General features: G+C 47.5%; 2 protein-coding genes across 17 annotated transcripts in view; one reads left to right on the top strand and one right to left on the bottom strand.

Annotated features, from left to right (window-relative positions):
* Window positions 1-19,410, bottom strand: part of TDP1 (tyrosyl-DNA phosphodiesterase 1) — a 73,023-nt gene extending 53,613 nt beyond the window's left edge. The window contains exons 1-7 of one of the 10 annotated variants that reach the window (XM_027552705.1): window positions 18,980-19,168; window positions 15,529-15,606; window positions 14,636-15,210; window positions 11,096-11,139; window positions 9,857-9,912; window positions 6,221-6,317; window positions 2,822-2,856 (exon numbers count right to left, since the gene is read on the bottom strand). In XM_027552705.1, coding sequence (XP_027408506.1) covers window positions 2,822-2,856; window positions 6,221-6,317; window positions 9,857-9,912; window positions 11,096-11,139; window positions 14,636-15,206 — 803 coding nt within the window. In that variant the 5' untranslated portion in view covers window positions 15,207-15,210; window positions 15,529-15,606; window positions 18,980-19,168. Of the gene's footprint in view, window positions 1-2,821; window positions 2,857-6,220; window positions 6,318-9,856; window positions 9,913-11,095; window positions 11,140-14,635; window positions 15,211-15,528; window positions 15,607-18,336; window positions 18,734-18,775; window positions 18,956-18,979; window positions 19,169-19,339 lie in introns of those variants that run through there. The other 9 variants (XR_003512881.1, XM_027552707.1, XM_027552704.1 and 6 more) reach the window with 9 other exon arrangements.
* A 1,095-nt stretch (window positions 19,411-20,505) lies between these two features.
* Window positions 20,506-24,482, top strand: part of EFCAB11 (EF-hand calcium binding domain 11) — a 175,767-nt gene continuing 171,790 nt past the window's right edge. For 2 of the 7 annotated variants that reach the window (XM_027552715.1, XM_027552716.1), the window contains exons 1-2: window positions 20,509-20,780; window positions 21,324-21,419. In XM_027552715.1, the coding sequence (XP_027408516.1) occupies window positions 20,544-20,780; window positions 21,324-21,419 (333 nt within the window). In that variant the 5' untranslated portion in view covers window positions 20,509-20,543. Of the gene's footprint in view, window positions 20,781-21,323; window positions 21,420-24,482 lie in introns of all 7 variants that reach the window. The other 5 variants (XM_027552712.1, XM_027552713.1, XM_027552714.1 and 2 more) reach the window with 5 other exon arrangements.

Here is a 24,482-nt window from a genome sequence, read left to right as displayed (position 1 = left end):
AGGGGAAGGAGGAGGTCTTCCTACAGCCCAGTGGGGCGGGAGGCCCACCCTGGGCTCTGCGCCCTGCTACAGGGCATATCTGATGCTTCTCCCCGCTGTGGATTCTCGGGGGCCTGGGAGGTGCCTTCGCTCCCAGCTCTGGGGGCCACCAGAAAGCCTCAGCATTCTAAAGCCCTATGAGGTAGGTCCTGGATGGCAGGGCATCTGGGAAACACAGATGGAGTGCGTTCACTGTCGCCAAGAGGACCGTGAGCTCCTGGAGGACGCGGCTGTGTCTGGTCACTTCCAGATCCTCCACAACACAGGTGTGGGTAAGGCCGTGTGACCCCAGAGACCCCGCAGAGTCACCGCAGCAGCCCCACTCTGTTGGGGGGTCCCCCACACATTACCAGGAGCTGGAAGGCCTCCCGCCGTTCCTAGTTCACGTTTGTCTGCCTCTCTCACCCAAAGACTGAGAGCTCCGAGGACAAAAGTCAGCCCGTCTCAAAATGCTCTATATCCCCCGAGCTGGGCTTCAAGAGCATACTAGATATTTAATGAATAACTTTTAGCACATTTTAAAATGAGCAAGTGGAAGTAATTTCAAGACATGAGCTCAATCTCCTATCAGGTACCGGCACTTTAAGGTGTAAAGTGCGCACACTACCGGTGAGGGAGAGCTCTGCCGCCGTCTCTTCCCCGGCACTTGCCACTCTGAATGAGGAGCCCTCCTGGGCTTAATCCGCAAAATGCCTGCGGTGGCGGGAAAGGAGGAATGGACTTTCAAAGTGTGCGTCTCTGGGATGGGGGGTGTGTGAGTGTGACTGGGGGGATGGAACTTGCAAAGTGTGTATGTGTGTGTGTGGCCAGGGGGACGGGCCAAGGGAAACAGACTTAATTTTGCCAGTGAGGAAGCAACAAAAGTAAATTAAGGGAATTCCCTGGCGGTCCAGTGTTTAAGACTGCACTTCCACTACAGGGGACACAGGTCCTACACGCCACATGACCAAAAATAAAAAAAATTTTTTTAACTAAAAAAAGATAAAATAAAAAACTTTAAAAAACAAAGTAAACCAAGAACCCAAGTAAAAATAAACAGTTCTAGTCCTGTCTCCAACACTAACTGGAGGACGACTGCCTATTGACTTGGGGGCTTTAATCTATAAAATGAAGACAAAGGACCAAGCAATTTTTTGGAAAAAAAAGAAAAGGAGAGCCCACTGCCTCGTTGTTGCTGTGTCAGAGCCAGGCCAGCCCAGCACTCCGTCCCTCTGGGCCCCAGGCTCTCCCAAGGCTACCTGTAACACAGTTAAGTGTGCAGCGTGAATGTGCCCGAGAAAAGCTGACTGCCGGCTTGGAACGTGTGTCCCACGCAGGAGCCCAGCACTGCAGGCCAGCGAACCGGGACCCACAAGACTGACAGGGCCTGCTGAATGCATTTCCAAATCAGGAAGGTATTTAGGCTGAATTCCAGCTAAGGGTGGGGGACAAGGGTCCATCCGGTGGGACCCTTCCCGGGCAGAATGTCGACCCAGGACAGCTGACTGCTGCCGCCCACCAGCGTCTCCTGTGGAGAAGTGGCAGGAGCCTAAGACGCCTGTCCAGTCTATTCAGTGCTGTTTGTATCCTGGGCTGAAATTACCCTTCTGTGAGCTCTACACCATGTAAAGAACAATTGATTCCCCAGCGACACAGGTGCTTGAGATCACTCCCAACAACCCTCAACCCCTCCCTAACACTAAAGCTACCAATCAGGCGCGGTCGGTAAATGCGGCAACGTTTACACAAGAGCGTCTAAACCCAGAAGGTGTGGGCTGGACAGGCGTCCTTTCACAAAGTGGCTCGCGGCTTTCTGCTCTGGCTCCTTTCTGAAAACAGACGCAAAATACAGCTTTAAGCTCACAAAGCAAATGATGAGCACATGTCCTCGTTTTGGGCATAATATCAGGAAAACAGCGGTCACTGCAAGACTCGGGCGAACACGTCCACCTCCACGCTTCCTGGTTGCCTTAGGAACAGGAGGAACAGGTGCTAAAGGGACAAGCCTGGAGCAGCAGACGACGTTTCCACTGCTGGTCCAGAAGCAAGACGAGGCCGTCACACGCAGAAGAGAGACATGCTTCAGATACATTTGATTTACAGAAACACTGAAATGAAGGCAACCGTGTCTTACTCTTTTCTCAGCTAGAGAACCAATTATGTAAAAGAGCTCCATAAAAGTTTTAAGACGCAACTAAAACGGGGCTCAAGCTGGTATGTGTCACGTAGGAAGAGAAAAGTTCCTCCTGCCTATGGCCTGCACTGTCTCCGACACCGCCCTGAGAGAATTTTCTGAGATGTCTTAAAAGCAGGGACAGGTACCAGTCTCTTAGGCTGACAACTTCTTGCAAAATTGTTTTTCTTTTATTCACAGCACAGAGCTGACCTAACAATATTCTATTTGCTGAAACTTAGAATCTTACAAAAATCACAAGGTTTTCTTTAAACCAGTGGAACCTTCAGGCATGTGACGGCCACGTCTACAGTCACTCACGACCACGGACCACAGCCTATCCCTGCCTGTGCCCCCGGTGGCTGTAAGGAAAGTCCTGAGCAGAGAGCGGGAACCACGTCAGAGATTCAGACTGTCGGGTCCGGTCCAGGCCCACAGATCCACACTTTGATTTCCTGGTACTTGTTCTTAAGACTGTTAGGAAAAACTCCATGTCCTCTACTTCCTAACTTACAGCTTTCCCCGCAACAAAATCGTCACATGTGAGTCCCTTTTAAGACTGATTTCTGAAGAGCATCATTCAATCTTTTAAACTCAAATCCCCCCCCGCACTTCATAAAAATTGCTTACGTGTGGTGTGTTCCAAATGCAATATCCAACTTTGCCTAGGATATAAAAAGAGGTCAAGTCATTAAAAACAAACAAAAAAACCTCAACAATACCTGTATTTATTTAAAACAAAATTAGAAAAGATTCAGGTCAATTTTTTTTTTAAGTTTTTACTGCCATCTAGTGAGCAAGCCCTTGATCACCAAGACAGCCTTTACAATACCAGCATCCAGTGAGGCTTATTTAAAAACTTTTTTTTTTTAAGTTACCCAGAATGATTCAATACATACTGCATTTTTAATTACAGTAATTAGAAGCGAGAAGCCGAATTTCTTTAGTTGTCGGAAAACTGGTAAAAACAAGTGAGATTATATGCAAAGTTTTATAATTAGACATTTGGCTCATACAAGTACATCCAATAAGTTTTCCAAGCATATTTTAAAGAAACATTAAAAGTTGGTGGTGATATGGAGACATTATGATGCTAAAACAAAAGTTTTCTTGTATTTTTAACATAGCAAGTGTTGAAAGTAAAGATAATGTTATATCCATTTTCATGTTACAAAATGATAATTTTACAAACAAACTGGGGGGTAGGTGAGGGAGTAAAACATTTTATCTAACATCTGGTATAGCAAGACCTTAATTAAGCAGAATATGCCTCAAGATGAAAAAGTTAGAGATGTCAAAAAAATTTAGGCAACTGCTAATCAAAGGAGGATCTTGTGCAGCAGGCGAGCCTAAACAGGATGGTTAGAGATGGAATGATTTAAAACTCCAACTACACAGAGTACAGTGAGTTAAATCACAGGAAAAATGTTGTGAGATAGGTTTAAAATTGATCAGATTGAGATTTCTCACTGTTTTTATCTTTAAAATAATACACATACACACACAGTTAATATTCTACAGCTGAAGAATGACTGATGCTTTGCAGATCCAACCAGTCCATCCTAAAGGAGATCCGTCCTAGGTGTTCATTGGAAGGACTGATGTTGAAGCTGAAACTCCAGAACTTTGGCCACCTGATGTGAAGAGCTGATTTGAAAAGACCCTGATGCTGGGAAAGATTGGGGGCTGGAGGAGAAGGGGACGACAGAGGATGAGATGGCTGGATGGCATCACTGACTCGATGGACGTGAGTCTGAGTGAACTCCGGGAGTTGGTGATGGACAGGGAGGCCTGGTCTGCTGTGATTCATGGGGTCGCGAAGAGTCGGACACGACTGAGCAACTGAACTGAACTGAAGAATGATAAAACCCTTGGGAGCTGGGATTCTTTAATCTTGTATGAATGGAAGAAAAAGGACATTAGAAAGTAAATGGAAAATAAAAAGAATCAGGTTCTATGTAATTTACCCTTGTCTCTGTCTATACTCCAAGGGCAGAAATCCTGAGTCAATTGCACTAAGCTATTGGCCAGGAGAGAAAAGGGCCATGAAAGATTCATTCATCAAGCTGCTCAGGAATGGACTGACCCACCTGCTCAAACAGGAAAAGGCGCACATTCACCAGCCACTTCAGAACCACCACAGGAAGGAGATCATCAACATTTCTTAATTCCTTGCCACCCCTGCTTCTTACACCAAATGCCACATACAAAAAGACCCTTTCAGACATGAGTCTAAAACAATGAGCCTGAAGGAAACTCCAAGACTCACTCATCGGTCACACTGTATTTCCATGTGCTGACTGGAAAGTATCAGGACAAAATTACAGGGATATAGAAAAAATGGGAAAAATTGAGGTCAGGAGGAGAAGAGGGTGACAGAGGACGAGATGGTTGGATGGCATCAGGTCTGAGCTAACTCTGGGAGGTAGTGAAGGTCAGGGAAGCCTGGCGTGCTGCAGTCCACGGGGCGGCAAAGAGCTGGACATGCCTGAGTGACTGAACAATGAGGACGACAGGAAAGCCGGGCCACAGCCTTCTCTCTGCCTCCTCTCTGCTCTGGTCCCAGCAAACCAAGCCTGCTATGAGACCAGTGACTGCCCCTCGTGGGACTTGAATCACATGCACTGTGCAACTCGCAAGGTAGTTTTCTAAGGTTGGGTTTCAATCTAAGTCTCTCCAGTATTAAGTGATTCTTGTGAAAAAGAACCAACGGCAGGACATCCCAGGTGGCCCAGTGCTTAAGACTCTGCCTTCCAACGCAGGGGGTGTGGGTCTGATCCCTGTTTGGAGAGCTAAGATCTCATCAAGCTTCGCTGCCTACAAAAACAGAACATAAACAACAGAAGCGATATTGTAACAAATTCAATAAAGACTTCAAAAATGGTCCACAGTAAAAAAAAAAGTCTTTAAAAAGGATCTAAGGGCTGTGGGTAAAATGTCAATGGCAGCTAAATATAAGTTAGGTAGGTGGTCACACTAAAAACTACCAGTGTGAAGCTGCCCTCACAGAAACTGCCACTGAACTGACTCCAGAGAACCTGCTCCCCGTGGAACCCTCTGCTTCCAGAGGGCCATGGACAAAACAGATGTCAACCAGCGGACTGGCAACTTGGGGAAAGAAGGGGACCCTTGATGCGCCAGGTGCAGTGAAGAAAGCAAACGCTGGAACCTGGATGAGAAAACCGGGAAGACGAGATAGATGACTTCAAACACGAGAACCACCGACACCAACGGGGCTGTGTGACCCCAGAGGGGAGAGCGAGGACCAGGCGGGAGGCAGGGAGGGAGGGCGCGTCACCGCGGCCAGGCCACAGTGCCCAGATGCCTGCTGACACGGTGTGTGAAGGCATTTTTTTTTTTTTTTAGGAGATTAACATTTGAATCAATGAATCTGAGCAAACTCCAGGACACAGTGGAAGACAGAGGAGCTTGGCATGCTACAGTCCATGGATTACGAAAAGTCAGACACAACTTAGTGACTGAATAACAACATTTAAATCAGTGAACTGTAAGGAAAGGAGATTACCCTCCAGAATGTGAGCCTTAGTCAGTCAGTTGAAGTTGTTAAGAGAAAAAAAAATTAAAAGACTGGTTCTCACAAGGAAGAGGGAATCAGTCTCTAGTCGGTCTTTGGACCCAAACCGTAACATCAACGCTTCTCAAGGTGTCCAGCTTACCCGGCCGATGCTGGACTTGCCAGCCCACACAATCACGTGAGCCAGCTCTTCTAAAGTCAATGTCTCTACAAATTCAAACACACACACGTATAACCTTACTGGTTCTGTTTCTCTGGAGACCCTGACTAATTACAGAGAAACTGGGTCAACATAGAGAAAAAGCTTTCAACCATGAAGGTTACCCAGGAATAGGACAGGCAACCTCAGGAAGCATTTAAGCCAAGGCTGGACAGACGTCTGTTGGTGATGCTGGAGAGAGGATTCCTGCATGAGGAGGGTGGACACACTGAACGTACAGTTTCCTTCCAGCTCTCAGCCTAAGCGTGACCTTGAATGGCAATAAGCAGCTTACCTGGCAGAGGGTAACGTTCCCGTAAGGCTTCGCCTCGGCAAGGAGGTGAGCCTTTGCTTCCCGTTTGTCGCCATGCACAAGCAGGACTGGTTTCTTCCTGAAAGGAGATCACAGGTATTTGAAACCCCTCATTCATGAAGCTGGTCTGGTGCCAGTGAAGGAACGCTGATCACCGACACGTGTGTCCGGCCCGTGTGGTGACGGAGCACAGGGCCAGCACAGGGCAAGTGACCAGTTAACCTTTGCTAAGTGGTCACCTTCACTGGGGGCCCCGTGGCCTGATCCTGCATCTCTGCAGTGACCCAGGGGGGCTGGGACTGCCCTAGGTCCTTGAGCAATTCTCTTCTTTGGTCCAAAAGGACGCACCATCAGCTCTGTGATTAGATGGAGAGACCACACTTAGTGCTGTGGAGCGTGATGCTCCTTTCTTTCCCTTGTTCTGGACCAAACAATAGGTCACTTCCTCACTCGCCATCCCTTCATTAAACACCTACTGTGAGTGAGGTCTGCACCACACGCCCAGGATACAAGAGTGCAAGGGCCCAGGTCCATGCACGCAGATTCACTAGGAGTTATATTTCAGTGAAACGAGCCCAGTGTGCGCCAGAAATGCCCTGTTTTTCAATTCAAAAGGACAATATAAAAATATTCTGCAGGAGTACTGTTTGTGATGGCCGAGAGATGTAAACAACCCAAATGTTCATTGATAGAGGAATGGATAAAGAACATGTGGTACATATACACAATGGAATATTACTCAGCCATAAAAAGGAATGAAATCATGTCATTGGCAGCACATGGATGGACCTAGAGAGATTCATACTGAGTGAAGAGAGTCAGAGAAGGAGAGATATAGTGTGACAGCCCTTAAATGTGGAATCTAAAAGAAACGATACAAATGAACTTACTTACAAAACAGAAAGAGACTTGCAGACTTAGAAAAGGAACTTATGGTTGCCTGAGGCGGGGAAGGGATAGTTCGGGAGTTTGGCAAGGTCATGTACACACTGCTATATTCAACATGGATAACAAGGACCAATTGTACAGCAATGTTATGGGTCAGCCTGGATGGGACACTGGTCTGGGGAAGAATGGACACGTGTATATGTCTGGCTGAGTCCCTTCACTGTTCACCTGAAACTACCACATTATTAGTTGGCTATATGCCGGAGAAGGCAATGGCACCCCAACCCAGTACTCTTGCCTGGAAAATCCCATGGATGGAGGAGCCTGGAAGGCTGCAGTCCATGGGGTCGCTGAGGGCCGGACATGACTGAGCAACTTCACTTTCATGCACTGGAGAAGGAAATGGCAACCCACTCCAGTGTTCTTGCCTGGAGAATCCCAGGGACAGGGGAGCCTGGTGGGCTGCCATCTATGGGGTCGCACAGACTCGGACACGACTGAAGCGACTTAGCATACACCAATACAAAATAAGAAGTTTAAAGTTTGAAAAAAAAATTCTGCAGTAATAGATTAACAAGGCCTTTAAGAGAACCATGATCTACTCTGGTTAATTCGAAGTGCCATAATCCTTATAAGTCAATATATTTTTAAAAGCTCGCCCAACAAAACAAAAATTGGATTTTTCTCCAACAAGCAATCAAATAAGATGAACAACTTCCACGGTCATCAGTCACGTGCAGAATGATGCTCTGTCACACATGAAGGGATCACGCTCAACTAAACAGAAACGTGACAGCAAACACTCATCCGGGACTAACCCTAACCCCAACAGCCTCATGCTAGTATGTTCAGGAAAACAAAGAGACACACCTTCTCAGGTACTTTCTATCTGGAACAAATTTTCTGTTTTGTAACCAGAAAAAGAGTACAGAGAATAATGTAATAGATAATCATGCATCTACCGTCCAGAAACTGTGTTATCAGATCAGGTTGTTTTTTTAAAAAAAGATTAAACCTTACTGACAGAAATGGTAGTCTTCATTAATTACTTCAAGTTGGCTTGCGTGTGCTCAGTTGAGTCTGACTCTTTGTGACCCTATGGACTGTAGCCCGCCAGGCTCCTCTGTCCATGGGATTCTCCAGGCAAGAATACTGGAGTGGGATGCCATTTCCTCTTCCAGGGGATCTTCCTCACCCAGGGATTGAACTGGCCTCCCCTGCATTGGCAGGCAGATTCTTTCACTGAACCACCAGGGAAGCCTCACTTCAAATTTACTAGTGTTCTAAAAACTATCACAAAAAGGCTGCATGATGGTTAATTTTGTGTCAACTTCACGGGGCTAAGAGTGCCCAGATAAACATGATTTCTGGGTGTGTCTGCAAGGGCATTTCTGGATACGATCAGCATTTGAACTGGTGGCTCAGTAAAGCAGATCACCCTCCCTAATGTGAACAGGCGTCATCCAGTCCTTTGAGCAGGCTGGGGAAATTCTCTCTCAGATTTGTGGGCATGCGTGCTCGGTTGTGTCCAACTCTTTGTGACCCCATGGACTGCAGCCTGCCAGGTTCCTCTGTCCATGGAATTTTCCAGGCAAGAATACTGGAGTAGGTAGCCATTTCCTTCCCCAGGGTATCTTCCTGATCAAGGATTGAACCCAAGTCTCCTGCACTGCAGATGGATCCTTTACCACTGAGCCACCTGGGAAGCCCTGGTTTAAATCACTTATTTTCGTTTTTCCATTACATGCAGCTACAACTAATCTTAAATGTTACAGGTTTGAGTGTCAAAGCTGCTTGGGAAATTTCAACAGCATTCTGTCTATAGATCCTCCCTGGTGGCTCAGATAGTAAAGAATCTGTATGCAATGCAGGAGACCAAGGTTCAATCCCTGGGTTGGGATACCCTGCAGAAGGGCATGCTAACCCACTCCACTGTTCTTGCCTGGAGAATTGCATGGACAGAGGAGACTGGTGGGCTACAGCCCATGGGGTCACAAAGAGTCGGACACGACTGAGACACACACACACACACACACACACACACACACACACAATTAACAATGAAAGTTCGCAGTCTGACGTGCTCAATGCAGCATGGACTTTGAGGATCCTGACGACCATTTTTCTGCATGTGTATCCCTCCACTTTACTTGCTGCTACGGGATTCTGCCAAGTGGATGCACTGGAAATGGGACAGGGGGCATGTCACCATGCAATGGGATCTTGATTTGGTCTGCACTGCCTAACATTACCTCCATATCTGCGTCATGGAAGGCCCTATGACTCCTGCATTAACTTCTGAGCTCCAGAAAGAATCACCTGTGAAACAAGAGAGACTCAAACAAAAAAAACAAAAAAACAATCCAGCATCAAAGTGCTAGGTGAAGTGCAGGCTTACGGGTCAAGAACGCAGGTGGCAATGACCTTTTCCTTCCTATGAGCATTGGACCTAAAATTCTTTTATTCAGGTTGAAATTTGTCCTACCCTACTTCTGGACAGAACAGAGGGACATGCTAAAATCTGTATTAAGAAGGCTTGTGATTAGTTTAGAATAGATGATAAAAAAAAAAAAAAGGCTGCTTTCCCATTATAATAATGTTATAAAGATTTCAATAGTTTCAAAAGAAATATTCAAAGATGGACAGCAGGTACCTGAGAAACACAGATCTTGTGTTTTCAAGCTCCATTAATTAGAGTTTTGATGTCATCCATCATTTTGCACAACTCACCTGAACTCTGGTGGATACTGTCTTATGAGCCAGTCCACGTCAAAGCAGTAGTTAAACTAGATGGGAGGAAAGAAAAGACATCATGGGCAATTTAGAAAAGCAGTTCATAAGGAGAAGTGTCTAGTTACTGAAATGAAAGAGACTCTAAACTAATCATGAACTACACACAGTGTTATTTCTAAACCTGGACCATTATGCTGCAATACTTACAAACCTAAAATACATCCCGAGGGGAATACATGGCTTAAAGGTTCTGAGTCAGTGAGGCAGTGCCTGAGAAAACAGAAAATTATGTCTGCACTGTGGCAGCATTTGTATTTGGTTGGTCAAAAAGTTACTTTGGGTTTTTCCATACAGTAATGAAGGGGCTTCCCTAGTGGCTCAGACGGTAAAGAATCTGCCTGCAATGCCAGAGACCCTGGGCTGAGAAGATCCCCTGGAGAAGGGGAATCTGTCAGTTGCAACGTGTGCAATCTACTGAGTTAGGTTTGTAAACAGGTGCCTGGAATTGGACATTCACTACAGGCTTACGACATACATCAGACTACAAGTTCTGGACCAGACTTACCTGTGGGTGTCCTCCCCATGCCTGGGTAATCCCTGGCCCCTCTCCTGAACATAATGACACATTCTAGCTGGGAGAACACACACAAATTCACCCCATGTTCCATCTAGAGACCAGGATTTCTGCTGCCAAGGAGAATGTGAAGCACACAGGAAGCTCTGCCTTCTTTAGGGACAATACCTTGCTCTATCTGCTGGAGAGCCTGGCACCTTAAGGTGCTTTATCAACACAAAGGGACCAGGCCTGTCAGACAGGAGCAATGAAACATGCATCCGTAACTTTTCCTCGCTTCTCTGTGGAGGGTGTAGGGAATTTCTCATTTATTTCTCTAACTCAAATCAAACTTGATGTGGCCCTCACCTCTCTACCCACACCTCCCAAGGAGCGGCATCAGAGTCCCGTGAGATTATCAGTGTGCCAGAGAGACGTTCCCCGCGGTGGAATTTCCAGGATGATTTCCTGGCCAGTCAGGAAATAAGAGTCAGAAGCCCCAGTGAGTGTGCATCCACGTTCCAGGCTGATGGATCCCACAACCGTGGTGCTGGGTGCTGGCCTCCAGGTAGGTGCCATCTTGGGGACCCTGCACGGGACTGACCCACAGATCCCACTGCTCATTTTCCTCAAAAGTGGTTTCTGTGTCCCCCTCCCACCCAAAGACCAAACTGGAAACTCACCTGAGCTGAAGAAACAAGTGTCCCAAAGAGAGGAGATAAAATATCTGAGGAGACAAAACATCAAATTCATATTTTTGATTAAAATTACCTAATAATGATCACAACTGACTTATTAAACAGTCACTGATGGGCAGAATTTGGCTTAGAAAATGGTGCGCTGAAGAGTTCCTATGAGGCTAGACTTTAATGTTCCAGAAAATTTCCCTGGGCTGATAGTATTTATTATGTATCACTATTATTTAACTGAACATAATGGGGAAAATCAAGATCTACAACTTTAGAACTGGGTGACTAGTCAGTTTTGGAAACTGTCAATGAGAATGAGAATGATACACATCCTTCCTTTTTCCAAATCTTGTTAATTAAAAAAATTTTTTTTCTTCTATTTTTGGGCTGCATGTGACTTGTGGAATCTTAGTTCCCTGACCAGGGACTGAACCCATGCCCCCTGCAGTGGAAGCAGAGTGTCTTAACTACTACACTACCAGGGAAGGGAAGCTCTGGAAGGTCCTGTCTTTAAGGGAGAGTTGAACAATCAAAAAGAAATCACGGTATGTAGTTTCCCCATTTCTTCCCACTGCAGCCCCTCTTTCTACCTTTCTGAATTATCTGAAGTTCCTCCTCCTTGAGATCTAAATAACCTACAATTATGGCATTTGCTGGTGTGGGATACCTTAGGAGTATGCACTTCATGCCAGAATGAAAGTGCAAGTCACTCAGTTGTGTCCAACTCTTTGCAACCCTATGGACGATAGTCCATGGAATTCTCCAGGCCAGAATACTGGGGTGGGTAGCACCCATCCTTCTCCAGGGAATATTCCCAACCCAGGGATAGCACCCCGGTCTCCCACTTTGCAGGCGGATTCTTCACCAGCTGAGCCACAAGGGAAGCCGTGATGCCAGAATGCCTGCATTCAAATCCCAGTTCAACCATATTCCTGTGACCTTGGGCGGGTTTATTCAAGTTCTCTGCAGATCGGTCACGGATTCAAGGAGGACAACTGTTAACATCTACTCACAAGGCTGCTATGAGAATTAAAGGACATCACCTACATAACCCACATAAAAGCTCCTATCATAAACGTTACCTCCCCTTCCTTCGTATCTTGGTGCTAACAGCTAGTGTTATCAGTTTATTACATATAGCAAAGCCTTGCATATCTCTCTATTTCCTGTTTCAATCTCTCTCAATATGACACTGAAATCTATCTTACATTTCCTCAGAGCAGTTAGACATTTGCAGAAAGGAAAAAGAAACAACTTGTACAATCAAACTCCTTATAGTATGGAATTAAATACACCAACATTTATACATCACACACAAGATGTATTGGTTTAGCCAGAAAGTTTGTTCAGGGATTCCACAGGGTGTTACAGAAAACCCTGAAGGAAATTTTTGGTCAATTACACATTTGATGTATGATTAAAATACTATTCACAGTGAACACAGCCTGTTCTTGAATGTGGGCAAGAACGGTGCTGTGAAATAAGGCGCAACGTCTACTCTGCACACCTGCTGTGTGGCTCTGTGAACATGCTGTGCTGGGCGCTTCATGTGTTTTCTCCCCCGACCCCGTTTTCTTTTCTTTTTTCTGAATTTCCAGTTTAAAGGTGAGTAAAATTCTGAAGAATGTTAGGTCCTTTGTTTGCTGAAGCCCCAATATTTTGTACATGACTTCAAGAACCGACTCATTGGGAAAGACCCTGATGCTGGGAGAGACTGAAGGCGGGAGGAGAAGGGGACGACAGAGGATGAGATGGTTGGATGGCATCACCAACTCAGTGGACATGAGTTTGAGTAAACTCCGGGATTGGTGATGGACAGGGAGGCCTGGTGTGCTGCAGTCCATGGGGTCGAAGAGAGTCAGAATAACAACAAAGGTCCTTTGTCAATTACCAACACAGCAGGCAAATGCTGAGGCCGGATTCAAGTCTGTCTCCAGGATTCTAAGGCTCCTGCTGGTGTCTCAAAGGCAAGCCTTGTTTCCTCTCTGCAGTCAATACTTGTGACCATAAGTGCAGCGGGGAGCGTGGGGTGTTCCCTCACAGACCCATCCTCCAGACACCAGCTGCCTGTCCTACAGCTGAACTCAGTTCCACCAGCGTCCGCCTGCAGCTGGCACTGGACCCCACGGGTGAAGGGCTGCCCCCATCTCAGGCTCAGAGGCCGATCACAAGGCCAGACCCTGCACGTCTAAGCCTCACCCACCACCCCTCCCCTTGGGTTTGATCATTTGCGCAGTGCCTCACAGAACTCAGGAAGGCCCTTTATTCACCAGATCACCAGTTTTTCATAAAAGGATGCAACTTGGGAACAGCCAGAGGAAGACGAGCACAGGTCAAGGTACGGGGGAGGGGCTCGCCACACCCCTTCCAGGCGCACCAGGCCCAGCGCCTCCTGTGTACACTAACCTGGAAGCGCCGAGGACCTCTAAAGGGAGGTTTTGGGTTTGCTTTTTGTTTTTTTGTTTTTTCACACAGGCAAGACTAATTAAATCATTGGCCACTAGTGATTGACTGGACCCTTCCCTAGAGGTTGGGGCTGGGGCTGAAAGTTCCAACTTTAACCACAAGGTTGGTTCCCCAGGCAACCAGCTCCACCTCCTGCCCCCCCAACCCCATTCCTAGGGGCATTCCAAAAGTCTCTGCATTAAAATAAACAGGTGTGGTTGAAAGGGGCTCCTTATGAATAACAAAATATACTCCTTTCACCTTTAATTAATTTGTAGCTATTTCAAGAACCTGGGACAAAAAAACCAACACCCAACTAAAACCAGTGGGAAGACCAAATGTCTATATATATCACAGTATCACACAGACGTTCCCTGAGACAGAAACCAAAGACCAGGGCGCTCATGTTTTCACCCAGAACCAAGCCCAGGTTTTCACACAGTGGTCCTCAAACTCGCTCAGGCAACAGAATCCCCCGAAGGGCTCGTGAAAGCAGACTGCAGAGCCGGGCTCCCAGAGTCAGATACAAGGACTCTGGAGGGGAGGCTGAGAACTGGCACTTTTAATAAGCTCCAGGGGATGCTGACGCTCTGGTCCAAGGGAACTACTGCTGTCCATTACTGGCTACTTTCTAGATCAAGTGTTACCGGATCAAGTGTAACCTTTACAAGTGAAGCACCACTAAGCACTGTCTGAAGGCTTCCACCAGGGGGTGCACAGCCGTGGTCCCCAACCCTTTTGGCACCAGGGACTGATTCTGTGGACGACAGTTTCTCCATGGACTGCAGTGGGGGAGTGTTTCCAGATGATTCAGGCGCGTGGCATGTACTGCGCACTTCACTTCTACTGTTATGACATCAGCTCCACCTCGAGTCATCAGCCATGAGATCCTGGGGGTTGGGGACCCCTCATCTACTGGGCTGTGGGAAGCAGCCACTGGCTTCCTGACCTGAGGAAACAGTTTGCTGTCAAAATGGTTATTTTCCCCTAAGAGTGTTCTTGGAGGTCCTTCCTAGGAGGTCCTCCTGTTTGACCAAGGGGGACCCCCTCAATGCAGTGTGAGGGCTCCCGTTCCCCAGCTTCACTCACCCTTGATGTGGAGGGCTCCCGCGTTATACTTGGGCTTAATCCCAGAGACTCTCGTGAGGTAGAACTGGAAGGGGTTCCCTTTATCCAGCAAGTCCCAGACGTCCTGGCCTTCCCCTGACGTTTCCTGCTCGTCTTCCTCCTCCGGGAGCCCACAGCTGGTGGGGGGGCCATGAGGCCCAGCTCCCCGAGCTGTGCGGTCCCTGGGAGAAGGGGGGCCTTGCTCCTCTTTGACCCTCGAGTCCTTCGCCTGCTCCTGCTGCAGCTCTTGAGGCAGTTCATCCTCACTGCTGGACAGACACCAGCCCAGGTCCTCCTGGGAACCGGTCTTCTGTCTTTTGCAAGGTGAAGCTTCTGAAACTGAGTCTGTGCTGCTGAATTTCATGGGCTCCAGCTTCCTCCTGTGGGCAGCTTTCCGAGCCTCGGAGCAGGTGTACTTCAGCTGCCCGGCGGCGCCCTGCCCGGCGTCGGGAAGGAGAGAGGCAGATGGCTTGTCCGGCTGCGGCTTCTCCTCCTCACTTTCATCACTACTGGATATCGTCCACTTCCCATAATTGCCTTCCTGGGACATCATGCTTCTGGAAAAGAAAGGCAAAAATCTTGTTATTTCCCATTCACCAGTTCCCAGGTGGTGCTAATAGTAAAGAACATGTCTGCCAATGCAGGAGACTTAAGAGACAAAAAAAACGTGGGATTTGATCCCTGGGTCGGGAAGATCCCCTGGAGGACGGCAGGGCAACCCACTGCAGTATTCTCCACTGGAGAATTCCATGGACAGAGGAGACTGGCGGGTTACAGTCCACAGGGTCGCACAGACACTGGCAAACTCATTCTCTTGCTCTCAAATTCCGTGTCCTGAGCTTTTAGGACACACGTATAGCACACCTGACACTTACCAGATGCTGAGCTGTTTTCACTAACATCAGCTGCTGTGTGGGTGTTCAGGGCACATGAGCAGAGTCTGCCATGGGAACCTGGCAAATAAAGTGACAGCAGAAACCCCGCTCACCTTCTCCTCTAGTCTTTCCACCTGGATCTTGATCTTAAATGCCTGAGTGGTATCTGGCACAGCACAGGTCTAACATCACTCTCTGGGTAAGTGATGGCACTAGAATCAGAATTACAACCCATGTGCGCTGACTCGAAGATCTGACATCATTTGGGTCATCAAAGTACAGTGTTTCCCAAAGTGGAGATGACTGGGGCCTGACATTAATCTCTCATTATGAAACTACCTCTCTTCTCCATTCCTATCCAATCCCTCAGCTTAATCAAGGAGGAGGTTGTTTGTAGAAATGCCTTTAATCCTACTTTTGAACAAATAACAGGCTTTGGGCTCTTCTGCAGGCACCAGTAACACTTTGGTTTAACGTGAGCAGGAGGTATCTAACGGATCCATGACATTTACAGTAACTAAAGTTTACTTCTTAAAGACAGTGTTTATGTAAAAGTGGGTTCAAATAAAAACATTAAGCAAACAGTAGTACAGCTGTTGAGAGTAAGACAACACTGGGGAAGTAACCAACCACATTAATGAAATTCGGCAAACACATTAAGCTACTATGCCAAGGAGGGTAGAAATCTAAAGAAACTCTACCACCAAATGTCAACTCATAACATTAGTGCCTATTAGATACTAAAAAAAATTGTGAATGCAAAGGTATACTCCTCTTAAAGCTGCTAGCTCCTCCTCTTCCCCTACCATCCTAGTCCCAGCTGGGCTATTTCTTTTACACTTTCAGCTGCTTCTTATAGAGCTTGCAAAGCATTGGAGGGGGGGGGGCATGGGAATCAATCTCAACTGAGGCCAGGTGTGGCCAGTAGTGGGCAAATATGGACTCCAATGTCAAATCCAGTCATTCAGTTCAGTCCTTCAGTCGTGTCTGACTCTTTGCAAACCCATGAACTGCAGCACACCAGGTCTCCCTGTCCATCACCAAATCCCAGAGTTCACTCAAACTCACGTCCATCAAGTCAGTGATGCCATCCAGCCATCTCACCCTCTGTCGTCCCCTTCTCCTCCTGCCCCCAATCCCTCCCAGCATCAGAGTCTTTTCCAATGAGTCAACTCTTCGCATGAGGTGGCCAAAGGACTGGAGTTTGAGCTTCAGTATCAGTCCTTCCAATGAACACCCAGGACTGATCTACTTTACGATGGACTGGTTGGATCTCCTTGCAGTCGATGGGACTCTCAAGAGTCTTCTCCAACACCACAGTTCAAAAGCATCGATTCATCGGCGCTCAGCTTCCTTCACAGTTCAACTCTCATATCCATACATGACTGCTGGAAAAACCATAGCCTTGACTAGACGGACCTTTGTTGGCAAAGTAATGTCTCTGCTTTTTAATATGCTATCTAGGTTGGTCATAACTTTCCTTCCAAGGAGTAAGCGTCTTTTAATTTCATGGCTGCAATCACCATCTGCAGTGATCTTGGAGCCCCCCAAAATAAAGTCTGACACTGTTTCCACTGTTTCCCCATCTGTTTGCCATGAAGTGATGAGACTTGATGCCATGATCTTAGTTTTCTGAATGTTGAGCTTTAAGCCAACTTTTTCACTCTCTTCTTTCACTTTCATCAAGAGGCTTTTGAGTTCCTCTTCACTTTCTGCCATAAGGGTGGTGTCATCTGCATATCTGAGGTTATTGATATTTCTCCAGGCAATCTTGATTCCAGCTTGTGCTTCTTCCAGCCCAGTGTTTCTCATGATGTACTCTGCATATAAATTAAACAAGCAGGGTGACAATATACAGCCTTGACGTACTCCTTTTCCTATTTGGAACCGGTCCGTTGTTCCATGGCCAGTTCTAACTGTTGCTTCCTGACCTGCATATAGGTTTCTCAAGAGGCAGGTCAGGTGGTCTGGTATTCCCATCTCTTGAAGAATTTTCCACAGTTTATTGTGATCCACACTGTCAAAGGCTTTGGCATAGTCAATAAAGCAGAAATACATGTTTTTCTGGAACTCTCTTGCTTTTTTGATGATCCAGCGGATGTTGGCAATTTGATCTCTGGTTCCTCTGCCTTTTCTAAAACCAGCTTGAATATCTGGAAGTTCACGGTTCACATATTGCTAAAGCCTGGCTTGGAGAATTTTGAGTATTACTTTACTAGCGTGCAATGTAAATATGCACTTGGGCAGGTTACATAATTGCTCAGCCTCAATTCTCTCCTCTGAAAGTGGGTATCAGATCTACCTCCCAGAGTTTGTTCAGAAAATATTTATTGAGCAGTTTCTATGTGTCAAGCTCTGGGAATAAGAAATTAATAGCATAGAAACAGCTTCCGCCTTAGGAAAGTTTATACTTCAGGGAGAAAGAAACAGACCGACAGGAACAAAAAATAGCCAAGAAGACCAAGATATCTTTACAAATATTCATTATATTCATTATATTTTATAGGTATGAGAAAGTAACACAGATGCCTTTACCTTATAATATCCTGAATTTAACATTTAACTGAGAGCCCAAAGAAGAAAAGGAAACAGCCAAATAAAGTGGAGGTGGGAAAGAAGAGTATTCCAAGTGAAAGAACCCAACCTGCAATGGCCAGAAGAAGGCTGCAGTTAACTCCAGAAAACAGACCCGGACCCGGGTAAGGAAGACAGGGAAGTGGTCCAAGACGAAGGGGGGTAGCAGGAATAAGGAGTCAAGTTACAGATCCTGGACTTTAAGAACAGTGGGGCTACACTGAAGGGGAGTACCTTGTCCGATTTACTTCTAAAATATTCGGCTCCTTACAACTCTGCACCCCAACATCCTCTGGTAGAAGGGGACGACAGAGGATGAGATGGCTGGATAGCATCACCGACTCAATGGACCTGATTTGAGCCAACTCTGGGAGATGGTGAAGGACAGGAAAGCCTAGCTGCTGCTGTCCATGGGGTCTCAAAAAGAAGGACACGACCGAGAGCCTGAAGAACAGCAGCTCTGTCCGGAGAATGGTCTGGAGGGAGACAGGAGTGGAAGGAGGCGGGTCCTGCGGGGACCCTGGGGGCTGGAGAAGGCGGAGGGGAGGCAGCGAAGGGCGCTGAGGCGGAGGTACACGGAAAAAAAGATCTGCCGCTGACTTTCCTCTGCGTTTGCCTCGGGCCGGGCACAGCTCTGCCGCGCGCGCCCTCACTTCACGCTCGCAAGTCTCACCGCTGGAAGCAGCACGACGGCTCCCTCTGACTGGGAACAGCACAGAGTGAGCGCCCGGCGCGCTCGCGGGTTCTCGAGGCCGCCCGCCCACCGAGAGGCCAGAGTACGAACCCGCGGAGGAGAGCGCCCGGCGGACTCCGGTCTCCCCTCAGGGCGGACTCCGGTCCCCTCAGGGGAGGCCGCCAAGGCCCAGGAGGGCCCTACCTGGGCGCTCCGCTGCCTTCCGGACCCGCCTCCAAGCCCGCTAGCCCGTGAGGACGCGCAGGACCCGGGCTTCCCGCGCACTGGACCGGGATAAGAAGAGCTCAGCGCTCCCGCCGCGGTCTCCCCGCGTGTAATGCTCGAACCCCCCGAGCGCGCGGCCGCCCGGGACCCCACCCCGCCTCCCGCGCTCGCGCATGCGCGCGATTCAAACCCGCCGGCCCGGCGCGCGGCGCGTGGCCCCGCCCCTGCTCCTGCCCCTTCCGGGACGCGCGCCGCTGGGTCCTGAAGCCCGCCGGATCACCCGGGGACCGCCGCGGACCCCTTCCGAGAGGGGCAGCGAGAAGTCCCGGCCGCCTTTACCTGTCCTGTCGCCGCCTGGCCACGGCTGACCAAAGCGGGAGAGAGGAAGAGAAGTTTCCCTCTTTTCTTATAGCTGATCAGTAAAACGCATCCTCTTTGAGGGGGATCTCCTAATTTCAGGCTCCCGGAACTCGAGGCATTGGGGGGTTTCTTTTCAAAGAGGGGAGAGGGTCAGCTGAGAGGTTAGAGGAAGCTGAAGTCTGAGACCAGTGTTCCGGGTTCTCCTGGGGCGCAGACTGTAAACCCTGTTCTAAGACCAAAGGTTAAATAAGCTCCCTCGGACTCAACCTCGAATATTGGTTTCTTTGTTAAAGTAGGTGTGTGTGTGCCTCTGTGTATGCGTGTTGCCTTTTTAATCTTACTGATTTGCCAGGAGAAGGGTCTGAGATAAACTCTTGCAAAATGGAACCCTCGCCCTATTCCTTGTATTTAGTAAGGATGTTTACTATGGAGTTTGGACTCAGTGATCTTGATACCGTTCTTGGAATTCCCACCCCTCCCAGAAAGCTTGATGGAAACGTTCTAAGGGCTCACTTGGTTTGTTTATTGAACGTGTGATTTGTACCAGGCACCGGGCTCAGTGCTAGGCTTATCGGGAGGATGGAACAGACACAGTAATTACCTGGGAGGTCTCGACACCAAAGACTTGCTGATCCGGACGTGAGTCCTGGGCTTGGTTGGTTCCTTTTATGCTTCGTTCACACTCTTTTTGTGTCTCTTATGATGCCTAGCATAGTGTCATTGATCGAAATTATCAAAAGTAAATACTGTAAGGTGTGGGGACAGAAAATGAGAAGAATCATGCAGTATACAGTGAAACAGTGCCTGGGCGAGCACGCGTCCCAGCTAGAACAGTGCCTGGGCGAGCACGTGTCCCAGGTAGAAACTAGAGGGGGCGAAGCCAGGGCTTGGGGCAGGCCTGAGGGCCTCTCTGACATAGGCTGTTCCAAGAGTTAATAAAGCTAGGGGGGGCGGAGCCAAGGTTGGGGGCGGGCCTGAGGGCCTCTGCCATAGGCTGTTCCAGGGGGCGGAGCCAGGGCTGGGGGCGAGCCTGAGGGCCTCTCTGCCATAGGCTGTGCCAAGAGTTAATAAAACTAGAGGGGTGGAGCCAGGGCTGGGGGCGGGCCTGAGGGCCTCTCTGCCATAGGCTGTTCCAAGGAAACATTGCCAAACAAAGTCTCTGGCCAATAGAGCTGCGGGATCAATGCCAGTGGCTCGCAGGTTGTCCAATGAGAGGAGACGTTGGAGGTGCCTGGCGAAGCTCAGCTTCCGGGACTGCGCCGAGCGGGGCTGGCGGTCCCGGCCCGGGGGTTTTGGCCGCAGAGCTCGCGGGTTCTGCAGTCTGGACTCGCGTGGGGCGATGGCGATGTTCTGCTCCCAGGCCGGCGCTCGGCCACGGACGTGGGAGGCCAGTCCCCCAGAGCACAAGAAATGGGTGGAAGTAGGTGTCCGGAGGGCTGGGTCTCGGACTTCGGCTTGACCCGGGGCACTCACGCCATCCCCTCGCCCGGCTCTCGTTCAGCCCCAAGGTGTAATGGCTAATGACCCAGCCTGGGGCTTCCAAGCTTCTGGATCCCCGTCCAAAGTTCTGCCTACTTCCAACCCCGTTCTGCTCTCTGCGAGAGTCTCTTGATAATAAACTGTAACCTGCATCTCTCCTCCCGCCTTTCAAAGCCGTCCTCGCTGCCTCGCCTTCCTCATTCTAGCATGAATTTTGGGTAGAATTTATCCTGATGGTTTAAAAGAATTAACCTACCGATTAAGTCCTTTGCACTTTGGGGGGGGGGTGTGGATGGGGAGCAAATTTTAGCACATCATTAAGGTGTTTTGAGAATTAAAATTAGGATAATGAAACTCACTTCCCAGCCCAACTTTTCAGCTACGTTTTAGATTTGAGAGGTCTAAACTTAATATATGTTAGTAATAAAAATAGTAGAACAAATGGTTTCTGTTTTTTTAACTGAAGATATTTAATGTTCTTTAGGTATTTAAAGCATGCGATGAAGATAATAAAGGCTATCTAAGCAGAGAGGACTTTAAAGTTGCTGTTGTAATGCTGTTTGGTTACAAGCCATCCAAGGTAGAAATTTCTTTTGTATTTGGGGACAGTGCAGAGAATACAGTAATGGTGGTGGGTTAGTCGTCAAGTCGTGTCCGACTCTTGCCACCCCATGGATTGTAGCCTGCCAGGCTCCTCTGTCCATGGGATTCTCCAGGCAAGAATACTGGAGTGGGTTGCCATTCACTTCTCCAGGGAATCTTCCCAACCCAGGGATTGAACCAGGGTCTCCTGCATTCCAGGCAGATTCTTTGCTAACTGAGGTACGAGGGAAGCCCAATACAGTGGTGGATGGAGAGTGCAGAGGGCTAGCTTAGGATGCTTATAAAACAAACTGTTGCCTTTTGAGCAATTTTAGAGATGTGTCCAGTGCTGAATTTTACTTTCTTCTTAAGAACCCAAAAGGGATGAATTAGAATCTATAAAGACTAAGTTACCACAAGGCTGGTAATAATTATGTTAAATGTGAGATACTAGCATAGTTTTCAGGAGAAGGCGATGGCACCCCACTCCAGTACTCTTGCCTGGAAAATCCCATGGACGGAGGAGCCTGGTAGGCTGCGGTCCATGGGGTCGCTAAGAGTCGGACACGACTGAGTGACTTCACTTTCACTTTTCACTTTCATGCATTGGAGAAGGAAATGGCAACCCACTCCAGTGTTCTTGCCTGGAGAATCCCAGGGATGGGAGAGCCTGGTGGGCTGCCATCTATGGGGTCGCACAGAGTCGGACGCAACTGAAGCAACTTAGCAGCAGCAGCATGGTTTCAAGACAGAAGCCTGGGGGGGATGTTGGTAACAGGAGGAATTCACAGAGGAAGGGATGTACAGGTTTTTTTAAAAAAAAAAAAAAAAGTTGCCCCATTTAAATTATGAAAATAATGCATTTATATAGTTAAAAATTTAAAACGGACCAGAAAAATATGAAGTTGGATGTAAATGTCTTCCCTCCCTACTCCTCAGGAGTTACCATTATTAACCATTTTCTTGTGTATCATCCCAAATTTCCTATGCATGATAAGCATGCCTGGCATTCTGTTGAAAGCATAGGAAGGTGCATAGCATGCCTATTTTATGTTAACTTGCTTTTTTCACTTGGCAGGAGAACCTAAAAGCACACACACTGCATTTAAGAAAAAGTAGGTTCCCAGTAGTCTCGAGCTCGTTTCCTCGTTTTGGTCATTTCAGCTGTTTCCATTATTTTTCACTCCTGCTAATATTGCTACAGTGAGCATTCTTTTACAACTATATCTCTGTTTGTAAATACATCTCTGTGGAATTAATTCCTAGAAGTACAAGTGCTAGGTACACTTGAAATTTTATTGGGCATTGCTTCTCCAGAAAAGGTTGCACTAGTTAAGGAGAGCTGAACTGAACTCCAGTGAGCCTCCTGCTTCAGTAGGACAGATTTCCTGGGGCTCCCCATCCTTGCCTGTTCCCCTTGTCTGTTACATCCATTCTAGTCCCAGGTCCCTCTTGTTAAACTGCCAAACTGGAATAAATCAGAGGCGAGGTCTTGGCCAGGTGTAAGAAATTCAGTGGCAGGCCTCAACCCGAGGGAGCACTTGGGGCTGTCTCTGGAATGCCCTCCTGCCCTCGTTGGACCAAGGGATTGGCAGCCACTTGGGCTCAGCTCTGCCTTATGATCGAGCTCTACTTGTCTCAGATTACAGACCCCACGAAGCCAGGGACCACATAGCGTCCACTTCTCCATGATGCTTAAGTGTATCACAACTTCACTGTTAGCGTGTTCTGTTGATATAACTGTGTCCCATGAACAGCTCAGGTAGATTCCGAGTGGTTCAACTGCCAGGGGGTTGCTTAGTTACTGTGAGGTTGATTCTGGAGCTCAGAGAAGTCCTCAGGGCTAGTCAGGGCTACCTCCCAGAAACTGCAGCTCTCCTGTTAACCTGCAGTCATTTCAGCTGGAATTCCAGAGCAGGTCAGCTACGTGGACCCAGCCTGTGAAGCACTGCGTTTAACCCAGGTTCAGCTGGAAAGATACCTGGTCTTGTTCTGCCTTTATTACTTCTGGATCTACTCACTCGGTTTTAATTTTAGGGCCTAAGTGAAGAATTTAATGACATGTACAGTGATAGGGTAACATACATTCTACACACCATCAGATTTAACACGTTGTTACTTTCGGGTGAGGTTTTGAAGTTTACTTTTTTTTTTTTTCTGAAAAGAAAACATAATTTTAAACATTCATATCTTATTCATTTCTAAATGTCAAGACTTACCAGTAAGACTTGAAAACACTTTAAAAACAAGTCCTTGGTCACCTCCAAATTATTCTTGGTGACCTTAACATCCGTCTGGCCATAGTCTTGGGATAGAGGGCATATAAAAAGTCACCATTGAAGTTTACTTTTTAATCAAAGGAAATGCTTGTTGACTACAGGCTGCTAAACAGTAAAATACTGACGTAACAAATCACCTATACACTTAAGAATCATTTGTAACCATCATGAACATTCAGGTGAAAATGTATTTCCTCTGAAATCTCACAGGTTTTTACTCTTATATTAGGTTGAGGTTTGGGATTTTGTTTTTAAATATTGCTTTTGAGCAAATGAAATAACTCCTGAATGCAGGTCATGAAGCTGTAAGTCACTTTTGTGTAATAAATCACTCTGCATTCATGAAAATGTTTACAGAATGAAATTTATTGTATTCTCATATAGTAAAAGGAGCACTTCCAAGTTGCTAGAAATATAAAGATGAATAAAACATAGATGCTACTTTGAAGCAGGGCTTCCCAGGGGGCATCAGTGGTGAAGAATCCACCTGCCAGTCCTGGAGACACAAGAGACGTGGGTTCGATCCCTGGGTCAGGAAGATCCCCTGGAATAGGAAACCGCAACCCACTCCAGCATTCTTGCCTGGAAAATTCCACAGACAGAGGAGCCTGCTGGGCTATCGCCCACGGGGCCGCAAAGCAACAGACACAACTGAGCGACTGAGCACACGCACATTTGAAGCAGTTCACAGTTTAGAGAGACTTATAAAACTCCGATAAATACTAAGACAAAGAGATTAAGAACAGAAAGAGAAGAAGGCAAGGAATTCTAGTGGTAACTGT

Source organism: Bos indicus x Bos taurus, chromosome 10, assembly GCF_003369695.1.
Source record: "Bos indicus x Bos taurus breed Angus x Brahman F1 hybrid chromosome 10, Bos_hybrid_MaternalHap_v2.0, whole genome shotgun sequence".
NCBI lineage: Eukaryota > Metazoa > Chordata > Mammalia > Artiodactyla > Bovidae > Bos > Bos indicus x Bos taurus.
Note: the sequence above shows the minus strand (reverse complement) of the source record. Positions and strands in the feature narration are given on the sequence as shown.